At 41.2% G+C, this 25,184-nt stretch overlaps 2 protein-coding genes across 2 annotated transcripts in view; one reads left to right on the plus strand and one right to left on the minus strand.

The window, feature by feature from the left end:
* The window catches only part of jph1a (junctophilin 1a), a 32,531-nt gene extending 22,059 nt beyond the window's left edge, over positions 1-10,472 (minus strand). The window contains exons 1-3 of the mRNA XM_005912146.2: positions 10,363-10,472; positions 9,743-10,242; positions 6,837-7,605 (exon numbers count right to left, since the gene is read on the minus strand). Of these exons, the coding sequence (XP_005912208.1) occupies positions 6,837-7,605; positions 9,743-10,121 (1,148 nt within the window). The 5' untranslated portion in view covers positions 10,122-10,242; positions 10,363-10,472. The remainder of the gene's footprint in view (positions 1-6,836; positions 7,606-9,742; positions 10,243-10,362) is intronic.
* Positions 10,473-11,590: 1,118 nt separating this feature from the next.
* gdap1 (ganglioside induced differentiation associated protein 1) lies at positions 11,591-17,479 on the plus strand. The gene is made up of 6 exons (XM_005912144.3): positions 11,591-11,790; positions 12,350-12,542; positions 13,032-13,205; positions 13,527-13,621; positions 15,879-15,993; positions 16,168-17,479. Exons 1-6 carry the CDS (start codon positions 11,632-11,634, stop codon positions 16,518-16,520), a joined length of 1,089 nt encoding a protein of 362 aa, XP_005912206.1. The 5' UTR covers positions 11,591-11,631; the 3' UTR covers positions 16,521-17,479.
* Positions 17,480-25,184: the final 7,705 nt, after the last annotated feature.

Genomic DNA, 25,184 nt, shown 5'->3' on the forward strand with positions numbered 1-25,184 from the left:
GCATTCTCACACATGCACACACACACATTTGGAAGAAATGATAGTGTGAGTGAGATGGCGGGCTGCTATATCAGTGTTGGGACGGGTATATATTCCTGGCTGGTGCTGATAAGCCAACTGATGCCTTGCCTTATTTAGGCAGTGCTCGCTGCTGACACACTAGCAGAGAAGCACACGCTGCATGTACTCTGACTGTATGTGTTTGTCCAGCAGTTTATGTGAGCTGGAGTATGTATGTGAGGCATTCCTGTGGGGCGATAGTTAGGCTCCCAGTATGAATGCATATAGACAGAAGTGTGTGTGTATGTGTGTGAGTGTTTGAGAGAGAGATATACATGGACAGAGGGTGAGATGTTACATGGATACCTGTGCACATGCATATCTACTGTATCTGCTATGTATTTGATCAAAAATATGTAGTACACTGATTTTAGTCTGTCATTCTAGATAGCATGCTCTAGTTTCAACTCCTTTGCTTAAAGGTAGAATATGTAAGGCCTAAAAAAGATGAACTAAACTGATAAACTCAAAAAGAAAAGCAGCTGTCTTCCTCCAACTAGGAACCTAATTGGTGATTCTAAATCGGCTGTAGGTGTGAATGGGTTATGAGTTGATCGCCAACCTGTAACAGAGTGGCGATCTGTCCAGGGTGTATCCTGCGTTTCATGCTATGACAGCTGGGATAGGCTCCAAGTAGAAGAAAATATTGAGAAAGTGTAACATCCAGGATTCTTAAGGTTGTGCAGATTACTCTGTCCACGTACTGCAGAAATGATAGAAGTCTAAAGGGCAAAAAAATAAAAGTAGCATCACTTAGAATTAGGGCTGAGCGATATGAGGAAAGGAAGGAATATAACAATACACGATTTATACCACGATATGATTAAATAACCTCCAAAACCAAATGTCATTTTGGTTTTGGAGGCCTAAAATTGCCTAAATTACTACTGGTATACTCTACTGGTATAATCAACCATTCAATATTTTTTTTCCATTTTGCAATGGATGCCTTTTCAGCTGGTGGAATAAATTTGTGCGACTGCTACCTTTTGCAGCAATAGATTTACAACATGTTTTGCAAATTGGCGCGTTTTGTTCGACATCATCCATGTGAAATCCAAACAAGTCTCATTCCCTCGCTCATCTGAAACTCCCGCTGGCACCATATGTTTTCCTATCTGGGGGTATAAACACGCATGCCCAGCTCAGGGCGCCAGGTAGAAAATTTTCCCGTTGGGAGCAAGGGAGGGGTTAACGATGCATTTGCAGCATGTGGGAGGAAAAAAAACTCACAGTGAATAACGTGCAGACAGCTTAATACTGCCATGGCAATTTATACTCAGTGGTTACGATAAAGCTATTTTAACCATCGTACGTGAAAAACTCGCCATACATCGAGTATATTCGATGTATCGCCAACCGCTACTTGGAATCCGGACTAGCTGGTGGTTGTTTATTGCGAAACAATAGCAACTACTGGAGTAAGACATGCTACATACTGCACCTTTAACAAATCAATTATCTCTGTCTCTCACATCTCTTTACAAACTAAGCAAGTTTAACACGCACAGTCAAATAATCCACGCAGTATTATACACAATGATCCTGAAACATTTTAAATATGTTGAATCAATGATAGTAATTATGGCTAGTTTTTATATTATACCAAGTCCTATTACTATTACTGACTACAGCTATAATGATCTCAGATGGTATCAAAGCTGGGCACACTTTCCAGGAAAATTGGAGCCAATGAACTACCATACAGATGCATTCTATTTCTTGGCCACCAGGGGACTGACCTTGTGGTTGTAAAATGACTTCTTCTAAAAATCCCATTGGGCACTGCGTGGATCATGACCAAGAAAACGGCAAAGGTACAAGAGTGAGGACATAATTACTGAAGGAACTACTCATCCCATAACGCACTGCAAATCCAAGCTTCTCCCAGCAGGAGAAATATACAAGGAGGCAATGAGTGATGTCATGGTGGCTACATCCATCTTTTTCACTGTATATAACAATAGATTAATCAGACTCTCCACAGTGTGTCCTTGTCCCATCTTCCTCCCCTCAACCCAAACCGAAAGTAGCAGATGTCTGCCCCTCCCTGACCCTGGTTCTACTGGAGGTTTCTTCCTGTTAAAAATTAGTTTTTCCTTCCCAATGTTGCCAAAGTGTTTGCTCATAAGGGCTCATACGATCGTTGAGGTTTTCTCTGTGTTATTTGTATTACTGTAGATTAATTACCTTAAAATATAAAGCACCTTGAGGAAACTGTTGTTGTGATTTTGCGCTATATAAGTAAAATTGAATTGAATTGAATCCAACAGTATCCACTAAATTATTGGTTCTGATGATCGACTGCACCCATGGAAAGAAAAGATATATACATCCAAAGATCTGCTGCCAGCAATCTCAGAGCTGGGTCACCCATACATCCAGTACAAATCCAGACTCATGTCTATTAAATTTCATGAAAAACTATAGATGCATTTGAGAGCACTATGGACACTATAAACACCCTGTCAGAAGTGAAACTGTAATGTGGAAAACAGTTAGTCTGAGTGTTTTGCTCACCAGTGTGAAGGAAAAAACAGACATAAAAATATCATCTGTACATATAAGGTGTTGGTTAACCTTTTACTGGAGCCTGCAGAGCAAACAGTGCAATTGAACATAACACACAATGTAGGTCTCTATGAATGCACTGTGGTTTTGCTCGTATTTCTCATTCTTAGCATTACAGAGGCAGTAAGCCAAATTAAACTAATATGCAAGCATTATTGAATTTCTGTGCTTAGCAGCTTTTGTAAGGTCAATTTAACATCTCTGCTTTTATTAGATAGCCTACAGAGTAAACAGTTTAGCCAGGGATGTGTAATCAGGGTGGACTGCTCTGTGGATATACTGACAAACTGCTGAGTTCCCAAACTGCTGATCTGTAACAAAACAACAATTTATGGGAGAAGCATCATGACTCTGTAAACTCTTCAGTGGCACATAGAGTCACTTATCTCAGTTCACAGGCCTGATACAACCACACCACACCACTCAAACAAACACACACACACACATATATGAATGGACACACTGAAAGAGCTGTGTGTGTACAGAAGGTCACTTTACACAGATAAGGGCAAATGACAACTGTGAATGAGAGACACAGAACTCCACTCCACTCTACCACATCGCACTAGCTCTCTATCGACTGGCTGATCACGAGCATGAGGTCATTGGCTCCACCCCAGAGGCTGATGGGATAGCTCTTCTGTACAGTAATCCACAGGGGAGAGGCCGGTGTGTCCTCTCTATGCCCTTTTTATTATACTCTCCCTTCATTTCTGTCCACTCCAGACTCTTCAGAAACCTCTTGCTCAGCAAATGTGCTGCACTTCCGATTTCATTCAATCAACATCTATCCCCGGCTTTCTCGTTTCCATCCATTTCACTCCCTGTATCCTCTACAAGCCCATCTCCCCCCATTCCCTGTGGATCCGCTGGGTACACTCCACATTCAAAGACAGAGAATCATGTGACTGGAAGTGGATCGATACGAGTGCATCTTTTGCCCGGCACTGTACTGTATAACGATACTTACATAATCTGCTTGCAACAATGACAGTCTGCCATTCTGGCTCTTTATAACACAACTGCACTTTTAAAAAGAAAGAGAAAAAAATTCCAGATGCCAACCAGGCCGCAGAGGAACCTGCTTTGAGATTTCCAGCTGCACATGAAGTAGTGGCACATGGCATCCAGTAATTTGATCGCTTACTTCAGGGGACCTCGTTGACTGCCGTAAACGCTTTGCATAAGCTCGAATGCTTTTGCTCTTGTTGCTTTATTGCTATGAATTAGATCATGTGCTTCCTTGTGTAAATTGTTGCTCTAATGCGCAACAGGACAGGAGCTCAGACGGCTCATTCTTATCAAAACATTATCCCTTTTTTTAAAATCTTTTCACTGTAGGTTAAGCCCAGTCTTATTGGCTGTCACTTACATAGATGGAAGTCCCATATTAACAAATATCCACAGTTTCAAAATAAAGTATGTTCAATCCAACTAATGTACTCTGCATTCTATATCCTTGAAAACAGCACAATAAAGCATCTTCCCTTCCTGCTCGCAGGAGATGATCTATTGTATTGGAAAAAACAATAGTTGCTCATAGAATTCACTATTCAGAGCACTGTGGTGCTCTGAATGACTGGGTTCACATTTGAGTAGCAATGCTCTACCTTTAACCTTAAGATTGAATTTTTTCCTGGTTAAAAAACAAGCTTTTGATGATTATTCATTTAGTCCACAAAATGTTGAAATGATGAATATGTTTGTAAATCGTCAAGGCAATGGTGACAGTTTAATACTGTATAGTTGTAGAGCAGCCCAACATGTTAAAAACATTTATCTTTATCCAGATTAATTGTCGGGCTTTAATCGTGGCCGTGTTCCTGTGTCGTTTAGTCAGTCTCTACTTTTATGGGAGGTCATGTTGGTCTTCACAGAGAGAGGATGTCACTGATGGGGTCATCTCGCACAAAAGCCAAAGGCAACTGGAGTTCAAACCTTCTATTTGTAAGGGATAGCCAATCAGGAAGTCCTTTTGTAAGACAAGGCTCAGTAAAAGGTAAAAACAATAATTAATGATTTAATAAACACAGTGCTACAAAGAGCTTTTTCTCAAAATACACACATTAAAGCGAAGCATGGATATCCCACTACACAGCTCATGCAAGCGCTAGTGTGAGCCATAGCCACAGCTATAAAAATTAGTTTTCACTAGACACACAAAATGAACCACTGATTTAGTTCACTGATGAGCTGAGGAAGGCTGCTGCTACAACGCCAAATGTGTGGCTGCTTCTGGTTTTAAAATAGGAGTGTTGAACAGTTAAAAAAAAATGCTTGATTAGATGATTGATTAGACCGACGGCTGGAATAACATCTTGGCAATTCTGTTGTAGCACTGGAAAGGAATTGCACGGGTTTTTGCATGATTTCTAAAATATTAAAATGAACACCTGTGGATTTCACTGGAAGGCAATGAATGGAAGCAAGGAAATGAGAGGCTAGCTCAGAAACTCAGAAAACTGAGCAGGATGACTAGCTTGGTGAAAAAAGATCATTTCCAGGGCTGAAGTCCAATCTGATACCACTGATGTTGTAGACAAAGAAATGTAGGAATTTGTGTATCGTCAGAGGAAGTGGCTGGGAATCCAGACTGAGCAGGATTAAGGAATCTGGGAGTGTGTTTATTAATGTTAGTTAAGTCAAAGAAATAATGTATTCTTACATGATTTAAGAGATGACTGAAGGTAGTTAACAAAGGTTTCAGTCCAAGAATAAAAATGTGAAGCTCATGAGCATAATAAGCTCACGTTAATGAAATAAGAAGGAAGATCTGATTCTGAAACCAAAACGAGATGAGTACAGTGCTTTTGTTTTCTCTGGTCAGTAGCTTTGAACACCAATCTGGTAGACGCTGGAGCACAGCAGTAGCTGTGGAAACGACCCGGTAAAAGCAAAAGAGTCTCGTTGGTGTAGGAGGCAAGACAAAGAAGAGGGAGGGGAGATAGAAACAAAAAGCCAAACACGAGTAAACCTCAACACACGCTGTGGGAGTCAGGCAACCTTCAGGTGAAATTATTTTTAATAGATTAGTAAGTTAAAAAAATGCTTATTAGCCCAATGCCAACAGGTGTTTTAAACTGGAAAGCAATCCCTGTGGAGGGGTTCTAGCCCATGAAATCCAATGGAAATGTTCATGGATAAACAGGAGTAATAGGTTATCTAATATTTTACTTTATATCCAAATAAAAATTACATTCCCCACACCCTCTACTGCTACTTTGTAGTTAGCGTATTTATAAAACATGGGCATTTTAAACTTATTTAATCACCTAAAACATAAAATCTGCAAAATTGTGAACCTGTGCCCAGCAGGAAAAAACCCTCACAACTGAACTGACTGGTACATCAAGGTAAAAGTCAAATGATGGTTCATTATGCTGTGAACTAAGAAACACACATGTGCTTTTAAGTTTTTAAGATGCTTGTTGATGTGTTTTCAGGGATGCAAATTCATGCACACGACTTGAAAAGGGGTTCAGTGGTGGGGAAGAGTGGGGGAGGGAGAAATCAAAACATGGTTGATTGCAGAGAGACCTTTTCACAGCTTGTACACATCCCCTCAGTCTTCAGTCTAATAATTCCCTGATGCAATGAAACCAGAGGATGTCAAAGCGATGCCGCATACCCTGAACTGTGTCCCAGTAGGAGGGAGGCTTTAAATGAAAAGGTCACATCTCATCCACCTGTTAAAGAGCAGATGCCACATCAGAGCAATGCTTGGCAGTGGGAGCAGGTATTGGTACTGGGCGCACAAGATGAGCTTGGCATAGGAGCAGGTATGGCTATAAAGCTCACGCACATGAACTCACAGACACTCGGCTACAACGCAAATACACACACACACACAAAGACACGCGTGCAAGATGCCTGACCCCTCTCCCTAGGAATGAAAGACACGGGCAGAGAATAGAAACAGAACCTTTTCCAGGGATGATCACACTGGCAACACAAAAGCCTCGACTGTTGATGTTGCATAAAGGTCGGAGCTGTTGTCATGGGACTTCACTTATACAAGACTGAACCTTCAATCAGACCAGGAGATATTTGTCAAACAGGACACTGCTGTGACTCCTCAGTGGTGAAAATAAATGCCTGAGGATTTTCATCCTGTGTGGGCTTTTTTTTTTTGTATTTACACAGTATACACCCACAGGTACATGCAGGAGCATGAATGAACACCCACCCACACATAAACACAGTACCTGGATGCTGCTATTTCCACTTTACTCCTCGCAATGGCTGCAGCCCTCTGTGCCCCCTCCACAGCCCGATCTACCTTCTCTTTGGTTTTGGGGTTCTTAAGAGGAATCAACTGCTTTCTTATTCCACGCACCAGCACATTATTTTTGTACTTCCCTTCTTCTTTGGTGCCGTCTGGGAAAACCGTGCACCCGTAACCATGGCGCTTATTGTTAAGCCATTCTCCTTCATATTTCATCCCGTTGGATCTCTCTGATACACCAAATCCATTGCGCTTGTCATTCTTCCACTCGCCCATGTACGTCTCAGTTGTGGTGGCGTCCACATGGTCCTCCTGAGGTAGGTCCTCATCTGGCAGCTCGCCATCACCGATGGATATGGTAGAGTTGGCATCGCTTGAACTGATGCGGCTCATGGTGGCGTCACTTCTTGCAGAGCTGCGCTTGCTGGAGATTGAGGTCCGAGAGTCAGACTTGCGCAACTGTCGCAGGCTGCCAAAGAGCGAGCCGCGGCGGAACAGGCCCTTCTTCTTGCCGGTGACAACTTCGCTGTCCGAGTGGAAGTTGAGGACGAAGCCACCGCGGCTGCCCGTTGGAGTGTCTGCTGGGGAGGAGAGGTCCTGGAGCACTGCACCATTGCTCTGCTCAGAGCGCAGGGAGGCCATAGACGTACGGAGTGGAGAACGGATGACAGTGGCCATGCCATAGGGAACACTCTGACGCACACCATAGCCGTGTCGCATACCACCCATCCATTGGCCTTGATAAGTTCCTGAGTAAGAGGAAGGTATAGATCAATGAGTAAACACTTAGTCTCAATCGCTACTTCGAGCCTATAATTCTTCATGACTTTGTAAACTAATATTAACTATAAGATAATGCTTTAAGCTGAGGTGACCTTGTGATTGGTAAGTTGTGACTGGTCAATAGGGCACAAGTATAGCAACGACATGCATTTACTATAAATATCCCTAAATTTGATTAGAGCATTGTGTTGTCATCTTCAAAGTTTGCCCCATGCGCAATGTGTTTTCAGCTAATACTTCAGTTTGCCTATATTTAATTTGCTAACCAAGCTGGCTAACTAACACTAACATTAGATGATAACCTCCACAAACCAGTGGGGTGACAACAAGCTGGTTATGTCCATTTTCTATTGCTTGCAATAAAACCGATGATAATCTGTGATTATATACATGCCTGAAAAGCTCATTTCGTTTTACAACAACTTTAAAGCCAAAGCAGGGTAAAAAAATTTTAATAGGCTACTCATGGTCAGAAGAAAGCTTCTCTGTGCTCCTCATGCACAACCTGCGTGTTGTTGACCAGTAACTTTCTATATCAGCAACAAGACCTTGAAGCCTTGCTTTGTTGGTGCAGGAGTATGTCAGCTAATGAAATGTTTTTTCTCCTTCCACTCAGATATGGGACTGTGAGCATAGCTAACCCAATCACAGAGATTTGATTAAGGTACAGATACTAAAGATCGCTTGGGATGAATGTGAATCACTTAGCCAGGGGCCTATTTTCAGGCAGCTACTAACTCCCCCACTGACAGTAGGCACATTCACCACCATCCGTTTGTCTGTGACGACAGGGAATTGCTATGAGTCACATAATGAGGAGAATACTTCATTAATCCCATTTGGTGCTGCTGAGCCCAATGAGCAGGTTGTCGGCCTACCCTACTGTTGCTTCTTCAAAGTGTCATATTACAATCCTAAGCCTAATAATAAGAAAGGCTTGTTAATCCAGTGCCTGAATCTCATTCACCAATGCAATGAAATAAGCCATAACAGTCAGATTCTAACAGAAAATGATATACTAGTCAGGGGAGGAATTTAGATGGATAAACAGGGTGAGATTAACAGGCTGGCTCTGTGCTGCAGTTCAATTTGGTGACCCTGCAGATCAAGTTATCAGGATGTTGCGGAGTCAGACAGCCAGATGTTCTGTAGATCCTCTAGGATCAGCTGATTCCCAAAGCCCAGCCCTCTGCAACATCATATGTGAGGCATTTATTCTGCACCATAAGGCCTCCATTAGGGGAGGATGATGCTCACAAATCACCCAAAGACTTGCTTGTTTTATAACAGGAGAGGCCTGAACAACAGGCAAGCGCTTGTTTTTTAGGCTTCCTGCGATCTTGTCTCCCTCATCAGACACAGGTCCTTACATAAACGCAATCTGTGAACACACCAATGATTAGTGAGATGACTGACCTCTCATTTTCAGCAAGTACAAGTCCTGTGTGGGACTTAGCTCTTTCCACTACAGATGTGTGAGTTCTTTAGTCTAGACACATGAAGAATAACTTTAAATGCTACCAAAAATGAGCACCTTCTCGTGCTTTATACACATTACACTTCATTTAAAACGGCAGCATGTGCACCCTTCAGGACATGTGTTTTTATAGTTAAGGTTCAAAGGGAGAAAATGACAGTGAAGCAAGTGATTTGAGTTTGAGTCTTTAATTGACTTTAAATGGACTGATTTGCTTTCCAAACTCCTTCTCCGGGAGGCATGTTTCCAGTGAGGAGCAGTCACTCTCCTCCCACTGTCATATGAGGAGCAACCGGTAGTTGCCAAAAGAGATGTCCCTTGGAATAAAATAGGAACCGTGATCTTAAACGGTATTCAAAAAGTTAACGTTACCACCGGGGTAAAGAGTCAGTTATGCTGGGTAAACGACGAGGTGACTGACCACGATGCGCAGTGCGCAATCTCAGTTTATACTCAGCTCATATCAGATGGAGATTCACGCGCTGGTGTGTTACAGTGAGCCTTCCTCAGTTTGAGTCTGAGCATCCTACACACGAGCTACATAACACATTACCACTCACCGCCGTTAAAGCGACATGCACGCTAAACAAGCGATGTGCCATATCTATTAAAACCTGGTGCCTTACCGCCATCTCCATAGGTTTCGATCCCATATCCATCCTGTAGACCGTTGCTCCAGGTCCCGTCGTATCTAGCAGGTGTGTTGTGGCTTTGCCGAACGCCGTACCGACCCTTAAAACCATGACTCCACTCTCCTCGATAGATCCACTTTCCTTTATTCTCCACACCCAGCCCATGGCGCTTCCCCTGGGACCAGTAACCCTTGTAGGTATTCCCGCTGGGCCAGGTGTACACGCCAACTATTTCAAAGCCGTGCGACCAGGACCCGGCGTACTCGCCTTGGCCCTTGGGTCCGGTGCAGATCCCATGTCCGTGGGCTTTGCCATCCTCCCACCCCCCGCAGTATGTGCCACCATCGTCGAAGTCAAACCTTCCGCCCGTCATTCAGATATAGACTGGAAATAAAGCAGATGGTGCGCTGCTGCAGACTCAGGATTCTCCAGGACCTGGGCTGGAGGATCCAGGACCGGTGGTGTGATGAAAGGATGAGCCAACAAGATGATGACTACAAGAGCAAAAAATAGGAAGGTGAGGATGGTGGACTGGCGCTTCCAGACACTGACATGTAATACAAAAGGCATGCGTAACGGTAAGTGTAAAGGTATGAATGGTGGGCGTCATTTACCGGAGGCGCACGCTGGACTCTCCGCTGTGTGTTGCTCGTCTCCCCCCTCTCACCCACTGATCAAAGGAGGGAGAGAGAGAGAGATGTACCGAGCCCCTGTTGAAGAAAGGCGCTGGGCCAATCGCAACGTCACGCCACAGGGACCTCCCACTCTCCTCCTCTCCCCCCTCCACAAAGCGCCCGAACGCCTCAACTTCGCCAAAATAACAGGCCACTGCCAAACTTTACATTTGAAAGACCCGCCTCTCTTTACACAGACTAAATTCCTCAATTATCACTTCCCATAATGCCCCCATTACAAAAATATAAGCTCGGTCACATATGATTCAATCCTCACCCATATTACATAATATTATTATATGGCCTATTTTGTGAGGCGATGGTCTGATGCTGTTTTAGACAGTCATTCTTTAACACACCCATCACTTTTCTCTTGTATTCGATACGCATCCTGGATTAAGTAGCCATATACTTTGATTTTCTAAATTAAATATTAATATTATTATACTTATTATATTATTTAAAAAAGATCAATCATACGCTGGGCATGCATTTCAGGCAACAACTCCTGATTTCATAAGTATTAAAAAATCAATTCTAATAAAAATGGTTCAATGTATTATGTAGAACATGAAAGAAACCAGTTTAATTTACCTGCGTTTAATGAGTAAGAACCAGTATCGCTTTATATTATAGCACTGACTTAAAAACAAAACAAAAAACACACATCAGTTTTTGTATCAGGCTGATAATATTCAGACTCGAGTGCACCAGTAGCAGCCACAGTGTTAGATAACAGCGACCTCTGCTGTACCAGCGTATTCATTGCACTGCCTCAGATGAGGAAGGGTGGCCTGTGACGTAGTAAAGGATTGAACTGTGCACTTTAAAGGGTGTTATTTGTTGTCTGACTTTGTTAATTATTATACTTAGGATTTAAAATTTGGCACCATAGTTGTAGTTTTTTTTCTATTAATTAAAAGAAACCCTTAGTAAAATATTTCCACTATGCTAGTCTAAGGAGCAAGAACGTGAACTAGCAGGGAGGGGGGTGAGGGTGCAAGAGAGCGCAGGTATACAAAAAGAAGGAAAAGCGCAGGTTTCACATGAATACCAACACCTGAATGCGAGAATGTAATTAAAAAATAATTACTTTATCTTTTAATTTAAAAGAAATACATAAAACAATAATTTCGCGTTACACTCCGAGCCAGAGGGGGGAGTACTTTGTCGACCGCGACGCCCCCTCCTACAACAGTAACGGATAAAATGGCGTCCGAAAACAGCTCTGAATCTCAAGATGAGAAAGCAGCTCTTATAAACCCGGACTTAGAGCAAGATGTTCATCAGGAGTGCGGCACAGTCGCAAAACAGCGCGAATCCAAACTGACGCTGTATCACTGGACGCAGTCGTTCAACTCTCAGAAGGTGAGCGTCATTAGTCTTTCAGCACCACAGTTTAGTGGACAGCTCCCCATAACGGGGTTAATTATGACACTGTAGGACTGCAAAAACAGCCCTGCTGCTGTAGATGGTTTAGGCTTTGTATAAACCCGTTCCTCTTTGTTTTTTTTAAATAATTAAAACAGTTAGTAGCTTGACTGTCTTTCAGCTCTGTCACGTGTAACAGCAGCTCAGCAGCACATTTCAGTGTATAGACATGAGTTTTCCATCCTTCAGGGTGTTTCTCAGAAATACAGCAGGTTTTCAGACAAGCTTATTTTCACTTCTCATTTCCATTACTTCTTAACAGAATCATAAGGAGGTTCAGCTTCCTCTCAATCCACCCACCTAACTATTCATGCACTTTTGCTGTAAAAAATGCATCTGTAATTTTTAATTAAAGGCAGGTGCTGACTGGATAAAAGAGAAGCCAATGATTTATTTGAAAATTGTGGGAGGAGAAAAGAGAGCAAGGTTTTATTGGCAGGGAAATAAAAACAAGCTTCCTCCACAGTCCCAGTCACAATAAGTTGTTGTTTTTCAGGTGCGTCTTGCCATAGCAGAGAAAAGTTTGCACTGTGAAGAGTACGATGTGAGCCTTCCTCTCAGCGAGCACAATGAGCCGTGGTTCATGCGTCTGAATCCGGGTGGTGAGGTTCCAGTCTTAGTTCACAACGACAATGTCATCTGTGACCCAACGCAGATCATGGACTACCTGGAGCAGAACTTCAATGATGGTGAGATTGATGCAGATGTAGCTGCTAGTCCCTAGAGGAGCTGCAGCCCAAAGCTCTCATTTATGACACCAAAACTAAAATATTATATCAAGCTTCAGCTTCTTAGAACCTTAAAAGAGTTCATTTCATTGTATTTTCTGTCTGCTTTTATGCATTTCCTTGTATCACACATTTGTTGATTTTTCAATAATTTCATTGTTTCTTTTCTAAATTTTTATTTTCCCTTGGTGTGCACTGATCCATAATAGCTAAGGGTCTGCATCAAATCACCTTAGAAGGAAAGGACATCTGGTAAGCATGAAGTCATTTAAGGAGATACCCAAATGTTTTTAAATCCTCAGGCAAGAAAGTGAACATAAAGGCTTTGCTGTCATCATGTCTTCTCCCTAACCTAAGTCAGTAGTGTATAAACCCATAAAAAAAACCCATAAGAAACAAAAATATTAAATTCCAAAATTTGATCCTTTTCCATGACTTGTTTGTCTCCAGAGGGCACTCCGAGGCTGGTCCCAGAAGAGGGCAGTACCTACTACCTAAGAGTGCAGCACTACAGAGAGCTGCTGGACTCACTACCCATGGATGCCTACACCCATGGCTGCCTACTCCACCCTGAAATCACTGTGGACTCCCATATACCGGCATATGCTGCTACATGTGTACGAAGTAAGACGATCTGAGCCTCATAGCTGTACAATTTTCAGCTGAATATCAAAGAGACTGTACACTATACCCTTAGTTATCCTAAATCAATTTCTGCCTTCTGAATCATTGTACTTAAAATCAGATAAAAGCTAAAAATATATATTTTGTAACTTTACATTGATGTGCAATGTAACCTTTTTTTATGATTTAGATTAAAACCTCTCATTCGCACATGTTGATACTGGCATTTCTTATTTCACTGTAAAACTCTGTAATAGTGGGATTAATTTTGTGCCTCATCATGTCTAATATTTTTCTTATTACTATTTTTTGTGGTGACAGCACAGATCGGAAGCACACAGTCAGAGCTGATGAAACTGGCAGAGCAGAACCCAGAGCTCAAAGACGCTTATATAGCAAAACAAAAGCGCCTGAAAGTAAGTTACTCTAATTACCAGAGAGCCAAATGTCTTTATCAAGTGTCCAAATGAGCCTTGGCTATAGAGACACACTGTCCACAGCATATTTTTGTTAAGTAATTTACTACAAATTATGTAAGAGTCACTCAGAAGTACACTGAGTAGTGAGATTTCAGACACCTACTAATCCTCTGTAATTTAGTGAGTGTCATTATGCCATCTGGTATTGCATTGCAAGAAGTGTACAACTTTATTTTTGTTCCATTTTTCAATTTTTAATAAAACTTTAGTGAACACATATAAAATAAATCTGGATATTTATAATTGAGCTATTCATATATATTAGAGCCATTTCTTATATTTTGTAATTTGGTAATATATTGTGTTATTTAATTTAGTTTAACCTGTCACGGTTCTTATTGTTTTGGAGCAACTGTAACCACATCATTTTCTTAGGGGTTAATAAAGTATTCGGATTCTGAAATATAAGTTAAAGAATTCAGACAAACAAAATAGTGCACATCAAATGTAGTAAACCATAAAGTAAACAGAAGCTAACTAATAAGCTAAAGAAGTGGTAGCTAGCTAGCTAGCTTTAGCAATACTGCTGTTAGTAGACTCCTAATGTAAATATGTGAAATGTAAATGTAAAATGTAAAAACTTACTTTTTTTCCCCACACATGCAGTATTATCTGCAGCAGAGGCCTTTCATTTTTGAGGAACCAACCTCCTTGCTAATCATGTTCTTTTAATCACTAGGCAGATGTAGCTAACTTCCGCAGTAGCATAAGTTTCAGTTAGAACAAAAAAACTAATAAACCCAAAACAAAACAGATAAACCAAAAAACTAGATAGACCAAAAAAAAATTAACATTTCAAAAAATGCAGTGACACTGTGTAAAATATAAGTAAAAACAGAATGAAATGTTTTGCAAATTTTATAAACCCATATTTTCATCAGAACACAAAAAACATAGCAATTGTTAAAAATGAAAAAGAAGAATACTGGCCAATTTTGAATTTGATCGCAGCAACACATAAACAGAAAACTGTGTGTGTCATCCACTCTTTTTAATAACAGTATGTAAATGTCGGGGAATTGATATGCACAGCTGCTGGACCTTTAGGCGAGGAATGTTGTCCCATTTTTGTCCTACAGAGGATTATAGCTTCTCAGCAATCCTAGATCTTCTTCATCATATTTTTCATTTCACTATACATCAAATATATCTAATCACGGAAAGATCTGGACTGCAGGCAGGCCAATTCAGCACCCAGACTCTTCTACTAAGCCATGCTTTTGTAATAGACACAGTATTTGGTTTAATGTTGTCTTGCTGAAGTTTGTAAGGCCATCCCTGAAAAAATATTATCTGGATGGGATCATATGTTGCTTTAAAGCTATATATGTCTTTCAGCAATGGTGGTGCTTTTCCAGATGCAAAGCTGCCATTATGCACCCCCATGCCATCATAGATGCAAACTTTTGAACCAAGCGCTGATCACAATCCAGGAGGTCTCTCACCTCTTTAGTCTGAAGGACACGGTGTCTGTGTTTGCCAAAAAGAACTTCACATTTTCATTCATCTGACCAAATAACAGTTTTCCACTTTGCCTCAAAGAAGATGGCGGTATTTCTGGATTATGTTCACATATGGCTTCTTCTTTTCGTAATAGAGCTTTAATATGCATTTGGGAATGTCACAATGAACACAGTGATTTCTCTTTCCATGACAGAATCACCCCAGTTCTTAATGCAGTGCTGCCTGAGGACCTGAAGATCGCAGGCATCAAAAAATTGATTTAAAGCTTTTTTCCTGATTCTCTGAATATTTTGATGATGTTATTCACTGTAAATGATGATAATAATGACACATTACTTTTATAGCCAGTCATGTTATTGACCCTCTGCCAGTTAACCTGATTAGTTAGTCTTTTCTTGCCCCTGTCACAACTTTTTTGAGATCCGTTGCTGGCGTCAAATTTTAAATTAGTTAATATTTTTCATAAAATAGTAAAATGTCTCAGTTTAAATATTTACTATGTTTTATATATTCTCTTATGAATAAAATATTTAGTCAACGATAGTTACAGTTCTAATTTATTCTGTTTTTATTTAACGTTTACAGCATCCCAGCTGTTTTGGACTTGGAGTTGTACCAAAATGAAGACATTACAATCATTCTGTGTTGTAGCGGCCTATCTGATCATTTTAGTCACTTTCTGTACGTCCACTTGAAGTAAATATACGCTATGTGTTTATATTTTCTGTAGTCCAAGTTATTTGACCATGACAACATGAAGTACCTGAAGAAGCTTCTTGATGAACTGGAAAGCGTGATGGATCAGGTTGAGACAGAGCTACAGAGAAGGGTGGAAGAAACACCAGGTAGCCACAGCTGTTCGTCACATAGCAGATACTGTATTAATCAGTCAAAATTTAAGAGCTGTAGCTTTTTAAATAACATGTAGGATGCTTTTCTTATCTTCTTGTATTTCTTATCTTCTTGTATTTCTTATCTTCTTGTATATTCTTATCTTCTCCTTCCTCTTCCACTTGCAGAAGAAGGCAGCCAGCCCTGGTTGTGCGGTGACTTCTTCAGCTTGGCTGACGTCTCCCTGGCAGTCACCTTACACCGGCTGAAGTTTCTCGGCCTCTCTCGTCGCTACTGGGGCAACGGTAACCGCGTGAACGTGGAAACATACTATGAACGTGTGGTGGAGCGCCCAGCCTTCAGGAGAGTACTGGGCCACGTCAACAACATCCTGATCTCTGCTGTCCTTCCTGTGGCCTTTCGCGTGGCCAGGAAGAATGCACCGGCTATTGTTGGTACCACTTTGTTGATAGGCGTTCTAGGAGGAGCCACATACCTCGCTTTTCTTTACATGAAGAAGAGGCTGACTGCCTTCAGTTGAGGGAAACTGAATTGGTTTGAGACCAAAGAGGGGTTTAAACAAACTCAAAGTGTCTAACGCTATAACACCCAGCATACGAGCAATTAATAAACATATGTTGCCCGAAATTGTTTTTTTGGGATGCTGGTTGCACAAAACACACTGCTGCATCACGCACCAAAGGATTGATTAGAAAGTCCAGCCAGTGCTTTCGCATGTTTTGCCATTAATCAAAGGTGCCACATCTGATGAGTATGCATCTGGATGGCACTGTGCATATTCACCAGTAACGATTTGGTAGGCAGTATGAAAAGTATGCCAACATATACAAATGCTAAAGTAGTTGGCCTGAAACAGATAATAATGGAAATATGATTGGGTCTTGCATCAAAAAGGCCATTTTAATAGGCAGATTGTTTTTACAGCACATGTGGCTGCACATGAATGCGCCATCCCTCTTCGGAAGAATCTGGACCATCCAATCATAACACAGCAGTGACGCAAATATAAGGAAATACGAGTAGACTTTCATACTGTAGCTAAAGTGATGAAAGCAATTACTATCTGAAAGCAACATATTTATAAATCCTGCACAAAAGGCATACTTGATATTTATTAATGAACTAAGATGTGCACAAGCGCTGAATAAAGGCATCATTGTGTGTATTTTTTTAAATTAAGGATCAGTTTTGCTTAACGTGTGCTTTTCATTTGCTGTTTAATCAATGGCAATATTTGCATGTTAGGAAAATACAATAAATTAAAATCTCTGTGAGCAACTTTTTCAAATCTACATAGGAAGCTGACCTACATTTTCACTGTATCCCCAGCCTTCACATCTGCATATGTTTTTCTGTATAAATGATGCTTCCGTGTTTGATAGATTCACCGTGTAACGATGGTCGAATGAGTACCGTTACAGTCAATATGCAGACCATCCTTTTCAACATCTGTCTAAAATTAAACTGCTCCCAAACAACCTCTAGTGTTCCCTGTCATTCAAATATAATTAGGAGTGCCATTAAAAATTCACGGCACACCATCGCTTAATAAGCTATCGTATATCCTACAGGTTTATTCAAAGAGAAAACAGCTAGAAACCACTCGCATTTCTCAGAACCTGGATGCAAGTCAACATCTACAGTAATCTGTTTGCCCAGTCGCAACCTCCAGGCCAACGCTGACATTTAACATATGCTCCCCTTTGATTTAAACTCCTCCTCACGTGAGCTCAGCCCCCACATAAAACAGACACATGCTAGACCTTTCAGCAAAGTCTGGCCTTTGTTGCACGGAGCTGGGTAGTGTAGCTGTCAAAGACATGCCTCACACGTGTTAAAGCCACATGTGAGCAAAGATGTCAAAAGACTTAAGTGAGGACTAGTGTACAAGTCTGGAAAATGCTGCTCTTTTGAATGGCAACCATAATGACATCATCATTTTTGTTTCAGAGTGCAGATGGGTTCTCTTGGGAGCTCTGAATGCATACATTCTGCTATAATTTAGCAAAGTGAGTGACCTACAAGATTTTTGTGCCGTATTAAAATTAAAATTTTCATTTGATTACAGGAAACACTAACAAAGGAAGAGTAAAAAGACTGCTTTCCAAACAAAAGCATGCCAGATTATACATATTATTTATTAAATAGAAGATGGTATCATTAACCCTGATTCTGCAACAAAACTGCAGTACTCTGGCCCTATAAGCATGCATATTTACCACTAGAGGGCAGTGTTTTGTCAAAAACCTACTCATGCCAGTGAGTCTTATGGGAAGGGTCCAAATGCAGCCTTGCAGACCCAAGAAGCCAACTTCATGATACTACACAGAACAGTCATCAGGAAGTGGGGCATGCTCAGTAAACTTCTGTTTGTTCCAAAATACACATAACACTGCTACTTTGTACATATGTGGTGGAATGCGTTCAGATACATTGATTTTTATTTTTCTTAAGGACTTCTATATACAAGGGCAATATTTGAAGCCAAATGTGATTCAGCCCACTGACCAAATAAACCCCTTTCTGGTGCTGGTTGTGATCACAGGTTGTTCAAACGATTGGTCCTGACATCTCGGTATTCCTTTGTTTAAAATCCAGCAGGTGGTTCACAAGAATCAGCTCAGCACTTTTCAACAATGGTGACTGTTTTCTTTGTTGCAGACTCATTATGATATATTATGAGCAGTGAGTATACGAGTGTATCGCTCAACCCTCAGCATCCAGACATGTGCACCAAAATATTTGGATTGCTCCAAACACAGGGTCATGTGTTTATAGGCACTGGATTTGACAAATTAGCAGATGCATTTAAATGAACTGTTTCCAGTATTTTATTGTAAATGTTCTCTTCCCTGGCTTTTAATAGTATGCGGTTGTTTTCTGTCAAAACTTTAGATAAAATAGTTTCCTTCTTGAACTGCATTGCATTTACCTGCTTAATAAATGCGAGAGAAGTCTTGTCTGAGCACAGGGGGGTTTCTAAGAGTATTAAAAGGCTTTAACTGTAGGTGAACTGAATCACACTCAAGGATAAGATTCTTTTCACAAGCTGACACACACACACACTTTAAGCTAGTCGGGCCTTGAAGGTAACAGTTTCCATTACTTTGCACCACATGCCCACCAAAATGCAAACTGCGTGAAGAATGAAACATTATTTAGAGAGAAGGTCAGATTTTGCATACTTCCCTACCTCTGAATACCCGACGAACCAAACATAAGGCTGAAAAGTGGTCAGACACAACCCTTTCATTTCAAATAAACACCTCCTTTTCAAGTGCACTGATGCCTTTAATGGTACCACCTAATGATTGGAGGCTGTGTAAGGTCAGGGACTGACAAGGGTTGTGAGGTGAGCAGAATCCATGTAAGGTTTCATGCATCTACCTGGCAGAAGACTATTACGGATAGAAAAAATAAGGCACCATGCTGTGGCTGATGTCCTTGATGATGTGGCGCTGGAGTGGAGGCTGCTTTGACCTGGTGGTTCCTTTGTGCTGTAATACGTAGACCTGTAGATTATTTGAATCTCTGTTTAGTGTCTCTTTAAACCTCTTTGGCATACTTTAAAGATGGTGACTGGCATCAAATCAGACCACTAAAGCAGAGCTGTATGGAGCCTCTTTGCTGCCTTTCAAATAAACAAAATTAACTGCATCACCAGCTCCCACTAGCTCTTCATCCCCCTTTCTTCCATGAAATCACTTTTCTCTCAACATAGTTCTTCTCGCTCTCTTTTCTGTTGCTTTTCTCAGTAGGGAACGTCTGTGTGTTGGGAGGGAGTAGAGCAGGTGTCTGTTTTGGAAATGGAAAGTTGCATGGAAACCCCCAGCAGACATAAAGACGAGCAGAAATGAGCGGAATAGAGGCTTGCGGTACAGTGCATCTGGGTGGCTGAAAGTGATGGATGGAAACCAGAGGCTTGGTGATGCAAGACAAGGGAGGGGTCAAGAACATTGCTGACCTCAGGGCTAAAACGACTTGGAAAACAGACCACGGAGCAATGTGAAAGCTGCAGAATGACCTGAAATTAGGGTTGTCAAAATCGAAAGCAGTACAAAAAAAAAAAGAGATAAGAGTGATAATTATTCTTGCTAGAGCAGGGATTTGCTTGCAGGATTGCAAGTGTCTGTGCAGAAACAGGAGACAGGTGGACAGTTGGGGTGTTGAAGTGAGAGCTGTGCTGGATGTCCGCAGACAGGCAGACTGGGTAAACAGCAACCCACGCAGCAGTATCTCGCAGCTGAGCTGACTTCCCCGTGACTCCTTCACTGCCAACTGAGAGAGTGGGATCATGACTTTTTACAGCAAGAGACTGTGAGCTGGGGTAACATTAGATTTGGGGAAATGTGGGATGCAGAAGGAAATGTCATGACAGCAAAGAAAAAGTGGTGATATAAACTTCTTTGTAACTGTTTTCCAGAAACTAGTGAAGTAATCAGAAAAGTGGAATCATCTAATCATCAAACCCTCCGTCACATCTGCAAAACCAGAGCAACAAAACGTGTCTTGCTCTCTGATTAGTCCAGACAAATGTCGAAGATGTTGGAGAAGATGATGACCTCCATTTGTTCCTTGTATATACAGTGAGATTACATAATAATACTGTAGACAAGGCCAAGAAAGACTACCTCAGTCAATAGAACAGCAGCTGTTTCGCTCTTTGTGCAACCGCAATTCTATCACTATTGTTGCATCACACATCAGTCCTCCTGTCTTCTATTTCATTCTCTGATGGTTACTTTGGACACACAGTTTAGAACCAATGGGGAGAGATGTCCAGGGTTTGCTGGCGCTATCAATAACGTTCTAAAAAACCACCAACCTTTTCCAGAAAGCAGCCGGCACCACCTCTTTTAGAGCATCTGCGATATACTGTTTGCTGAGTCGACAGAGGTGGGACCTCATGATGTTGACACTACTGTTAAAATGACCCCCCGCTGGCTCGCCCTTCACAGCTTTATGATGAAACCCTGTGCCACTATTCATCCCCACATGTGCTCCTCAAATATTTAAACTTGGCCTACATAAACACTGCTGTGCAGGGGAGATGGTACCCGACGCCTTTTGGAGCCGACCTGCCGCATTATAAATCTCGGTTCAATTGGCCAGATGTGGCCAGGTCAAACACACCTTTAGGTTTTTATTGTGCAAATGAATTTTCTGTGTATCATGAGGTTGCCATTTCCAGGAAAAACTACTGCTTTCAGTGGAGATCTAAGGTGATGTGGGAAATTATTTCTCAGCAGCATTTTCAGTGCAGTGTGGCGGTGTTGGAGTTAGTTGGTTTGAAGTGGTAAAACATCCATGAGTCAAATGGACACAGTATACTGCAACAGAGGTCGCTACACCTGCAGTCTGTGCCTGTGAAAAAACTCTATGAGGAGCAACACAAGGAGTCCATGAGGAGTCCATCTTTCACACAGAGAACACTTCCACTCCCATGATCCCCCCTTGGCGATAGGGTGTGACCTTACCCGAAGGGATTTAAAATGCTATATAACACCTATCATATGCCACAACAAAGAAAAGACTTGAAATTGTCCTTAGATATCAGAATCAGTGAAAGACAGTAAAGTAATGAGCATAAACTGCTGAATAAGAACTACTCTATGCTTATGGGTTCTGTGACAGGTGGCGCATAGTGTATTATTTATCCCTTCAGTTCCCTCAAAGGTGCCCTTAAATAACCCACAACTCCCACACGTGTGTGTTCATCTTCTGTAAATAAAACGTATAACCTTGCATTACCTGGCAGCCTGTGGTTTGGATGCATGCTACAGCCAGACATGAGTCCTCAACTCTGAAAGAAGATGTGAGGTTTACACACATCTCTCAACTCTGAGGTTCTCAGTTTGGTTTTACAGCTGTGACTTAAGCAAGCCAGTGAACTAGCAACATCTCACACGAGACCATTTTTCTGCACTCTGCACTAGTTCCCCCCGTGTTTGCTTGGGTTCTCTCCGAGCACTCTGGCTTCCTCCCACAGTTCAAAGACACGCAGTGCAAACTGGTGATACTAAATTGACCATGAGTGTTAATTTGGGTTTGCTCTTAGCCATGCATCGGACTGGTGACAAACATAAAACAGTAATGCAGAAACATAAATTAAAGTGGAAAGGATCATTCCAGATATTTTTACTGACTGTCAGCACACAGAAGAAATATCAGAAATATTAATGGTTTCACTTGCTGTGAAATTTTATTGAACTGTTAGTGGTTGTAACACTGACTGTAAAGATGTCAGATGCATGCAGTTGCAATGATATCATACAATAAACCTACACTTGCCCGCTCCCTTGTTCACAATGTTCAGATTAGAAGACTTTTTACACCAGATGCCCTTTTCATCTGAAACTGGGCATCTCTTATTTGTTACACAAATGTGTGTAAACGACTACACTATGGATCCACCAGGTAATGATGTCATATGATATGAAATTATATGATTATATAAACAGTAAAAGAGAGCTTTGCTTGGCATATTCAAAACCTTCCAGTCTATGAGCACAACAACTTAGCATGACCACATTAACAGTTTTCTGTGCACACAGCCATACACTGTAAATAAAAGATGGGCATGACCACTTTGGTTAGTAAAAGCACATTTATATCCTCAAGGTGAGCGTTCAATGCCATCTTGCTGGTTTGAAATTGGACATGATGAGGGATGAGTAGCTTCAACTGAAAAACCGAGTGACACTGTAGGCCCGCCCTAAAACATTGTCTGCTTTATCATCATTGTAACAGGTACCGTAATTTAAAAAACACCAAAAAGCCCATCCTGTTATATTCAGTTGTTTAATTTAATAGAACAAAATTATTTCACCCACCAGGAAAGTTTTTATATTGCAATCATAGATCAGTTGAAGGAGGACCTGATGACTTCCTACTAGCAGACCATTAAAAAAAACACGCTTCTGCTTCGGCTTTGCCTTTCACACACCAACAACACACACAAACATCCTTTTATGTTGCAGTCCATAAAGCAAGCACACACAAACACTAATCTGTTGCCCATTGGTCTTTGTCTGATTTCTCCTTTCTGTTTAGAATGCCATTATTAGACATTCATTTATAATGTGATTGTAATTGTCTCCTTCTGTTATGCCAATGAGATTGTAATGAAGTTATATATTGCCCTATCAATGCGATCTCGATTAGCCTTTCCTCATATTGATAGCTGTGAATGCTACACGTAAGGCAACGAGAAAAATCCAAGTGAAATCAGCTGAGCTGGAGCGCTCAGATGGCAGCTTGTCCTCTCTGAACTTGTAAAGGCAATGACTGAGCACAATAATACAATCTGACTGTTGTTCCTTCTCCTGAGGGAAATTTCCTTTGACAAAGTGAAGATTTGAAAACAAATCCTCTTTGAGGGGGATGAAGGGGGCGGGTGGGATGTTTTTTGTGGGCATCTGATTCTCACTGGGACAGAAGCCTTTGGGATTTGGGGTTATATTTGATCTTGCAACCTTTGAACTGGTGGTATAGTTCTTTAAATGTCCACTTATCTTCACACAGACGTTCCATTTGTGTCCCAAATTCCACATCTCTGTTACAAACCAACATGCTATTTTCAAGATGGCTGCCAGGAGTGCGCTGAGACTTGAGCAAGCTTCAAGCTCAAGGTGATTCACTGCTGACAGTGAATGCAAATTGCTGCTGCTGCCACAAAACATCTGCTTTTGTTCTTTAAAAGAATACTTCATAATCTTAATAAGGTTCTTCTCTTTTCCACCATATCAACTATGCATTTCTTTTTTGTTTTTTTGTGCAAAAGGCCAATTAGGAGGTACACATTGTACTACCATTGGACTCTTGAGGTCACAGGGGACAAACCAAGAAGCTCAGAGGATTATGCTATGAAACTGAAACAACAAAAAGAACACGTTGTAACTGGCATCAAAATTAAACACATGCGTGACACACTTAGTTTCACAGGATGTCAGCCATAACATACACCTAAAAACTTAACAAAGACATGAAAACATGCTGACTCTGTGGATTATCTCTGAGAAGTGAGCAGGATAACAGGTGAAACTATATATGGTATTCTAAGCAGGCACTGGAAAAGCAGATTATGCATTGGCAGGATTTTTGCGGCCTCCTTGCCAAGCACAATACTCGACATAATGAGAAACACTTGTTTCAGCATGAACAATCCACCAAGCCGCACAGCATTTGAAAGGAACCGAGCGAGCTCGTGTTTTACTGTGTGTCATTAACACTGATTATTTTCGGTGGCCTTGGCTCGCAGCCCCAGAGTTATCCCAATGTGACAACTCCTATAAAAATATATGGCTTTATAAATGCCCTCGAGGTGTAGATCGCAAGTGGCACACAGGAGGTAGTCTATACGGTAGAGCATTTTTGAGGAGGAAACAAAACATTTCAAAGGAAATGAAGAGAAAGGGCTGCAACACAAACCATATTCATAACTGCTTCACAGGAAACTGGCTTTTCTTTTTATTGCTGTCTTACGATGAATACTTTGTCTTATGGAGCCCATCTAACACAAGATACTGTTACTGAAAGAACAAATGAATAAACAATGTGTTTCTGTGTGACCAAATGTTGTCCAAGCGAAACAAATGAAACATTTTAAAAAAGCCATAATAAAATGACAGCTTCTTCTTTCTAATCACAAAACCCTCCGCATTTTGAATATGAAAAAGAGGAGAAATAGCTAAAGGACAGTCAGTCTATCAGGGGGTTTCTGTGATGCCAAAGGTTAATGCTCTTCTTTCCATCTCTTATGAAACAGTACTGTAACTACACCACTGGGATTTTAAAGTGAATGCATCTGTTGGGTAGGGATGAGGAAAACTGCATGGCAATAATCCTTCAACCAGAAACAAAGAGACCCATACACAATCCTCCCGTGTCTGTTTATTTGAAGCCCATTTCAATTCTGTTGTTTAAAAAAAAAAAAGCAAAACTGAAAACAAAATGAGCTTTAAAAGTTTCTTATTTGGCTGTGTATCTCAGCAGTGCGATACAAAGAGAAGAATTAAATGGCAGAGGGTTTTATTGACACGGCTGTATTCATGGAGGATTGGAGAGGTCTGTTTTCTCTGACTAGCCTGAACCCACTAACACTAGCCAAGTGGAGAGCCAATTTATTCCCCCCATTGCTCCGAGTTCCCAATTGTCAAGCTACACTTTGGGGAATGAAGGACTT

Source organism: Haplochromis burtoni, unplaced genomic scaffold (genome assembly GCF_018398535.1).
Source record: "Haplochromis burtoni strain Fernald_Lab_line unplaced genomic scaffold, NCSU_Asbu1 Contig_1, whole genome shotgun sequence".
Lineage (NCBI taxonomy): Eukaryota > Metazoa > Chordata > Actinopteri > Cichliformes > Cichlidae > Haplochromis > Haplochromis burtoni.

Coding starts and splice junctions, on each gene's coding strand:
- gdap1 (XM_005912144.3), top strand. CDS start 11,632: ATGGCGTCCGAAAACAGCTCTGAATCTCAAGATGAGAAAGCAGCTCTT. Junction 11,791..12,349: donor AGTCGTTCAACTCTCAGAAG/GTGAGCGTCATT, acceptor GTTGTTTTTCAG/GTGCGTCTTGCCATAGCAGA. Junction 13,206..13,526: donor TGCTGCTACATGTGTACGAA/GTAAGACGATCT, acceptor TTGTGGTGACAG/CACAGATCGGAAGCACACAG.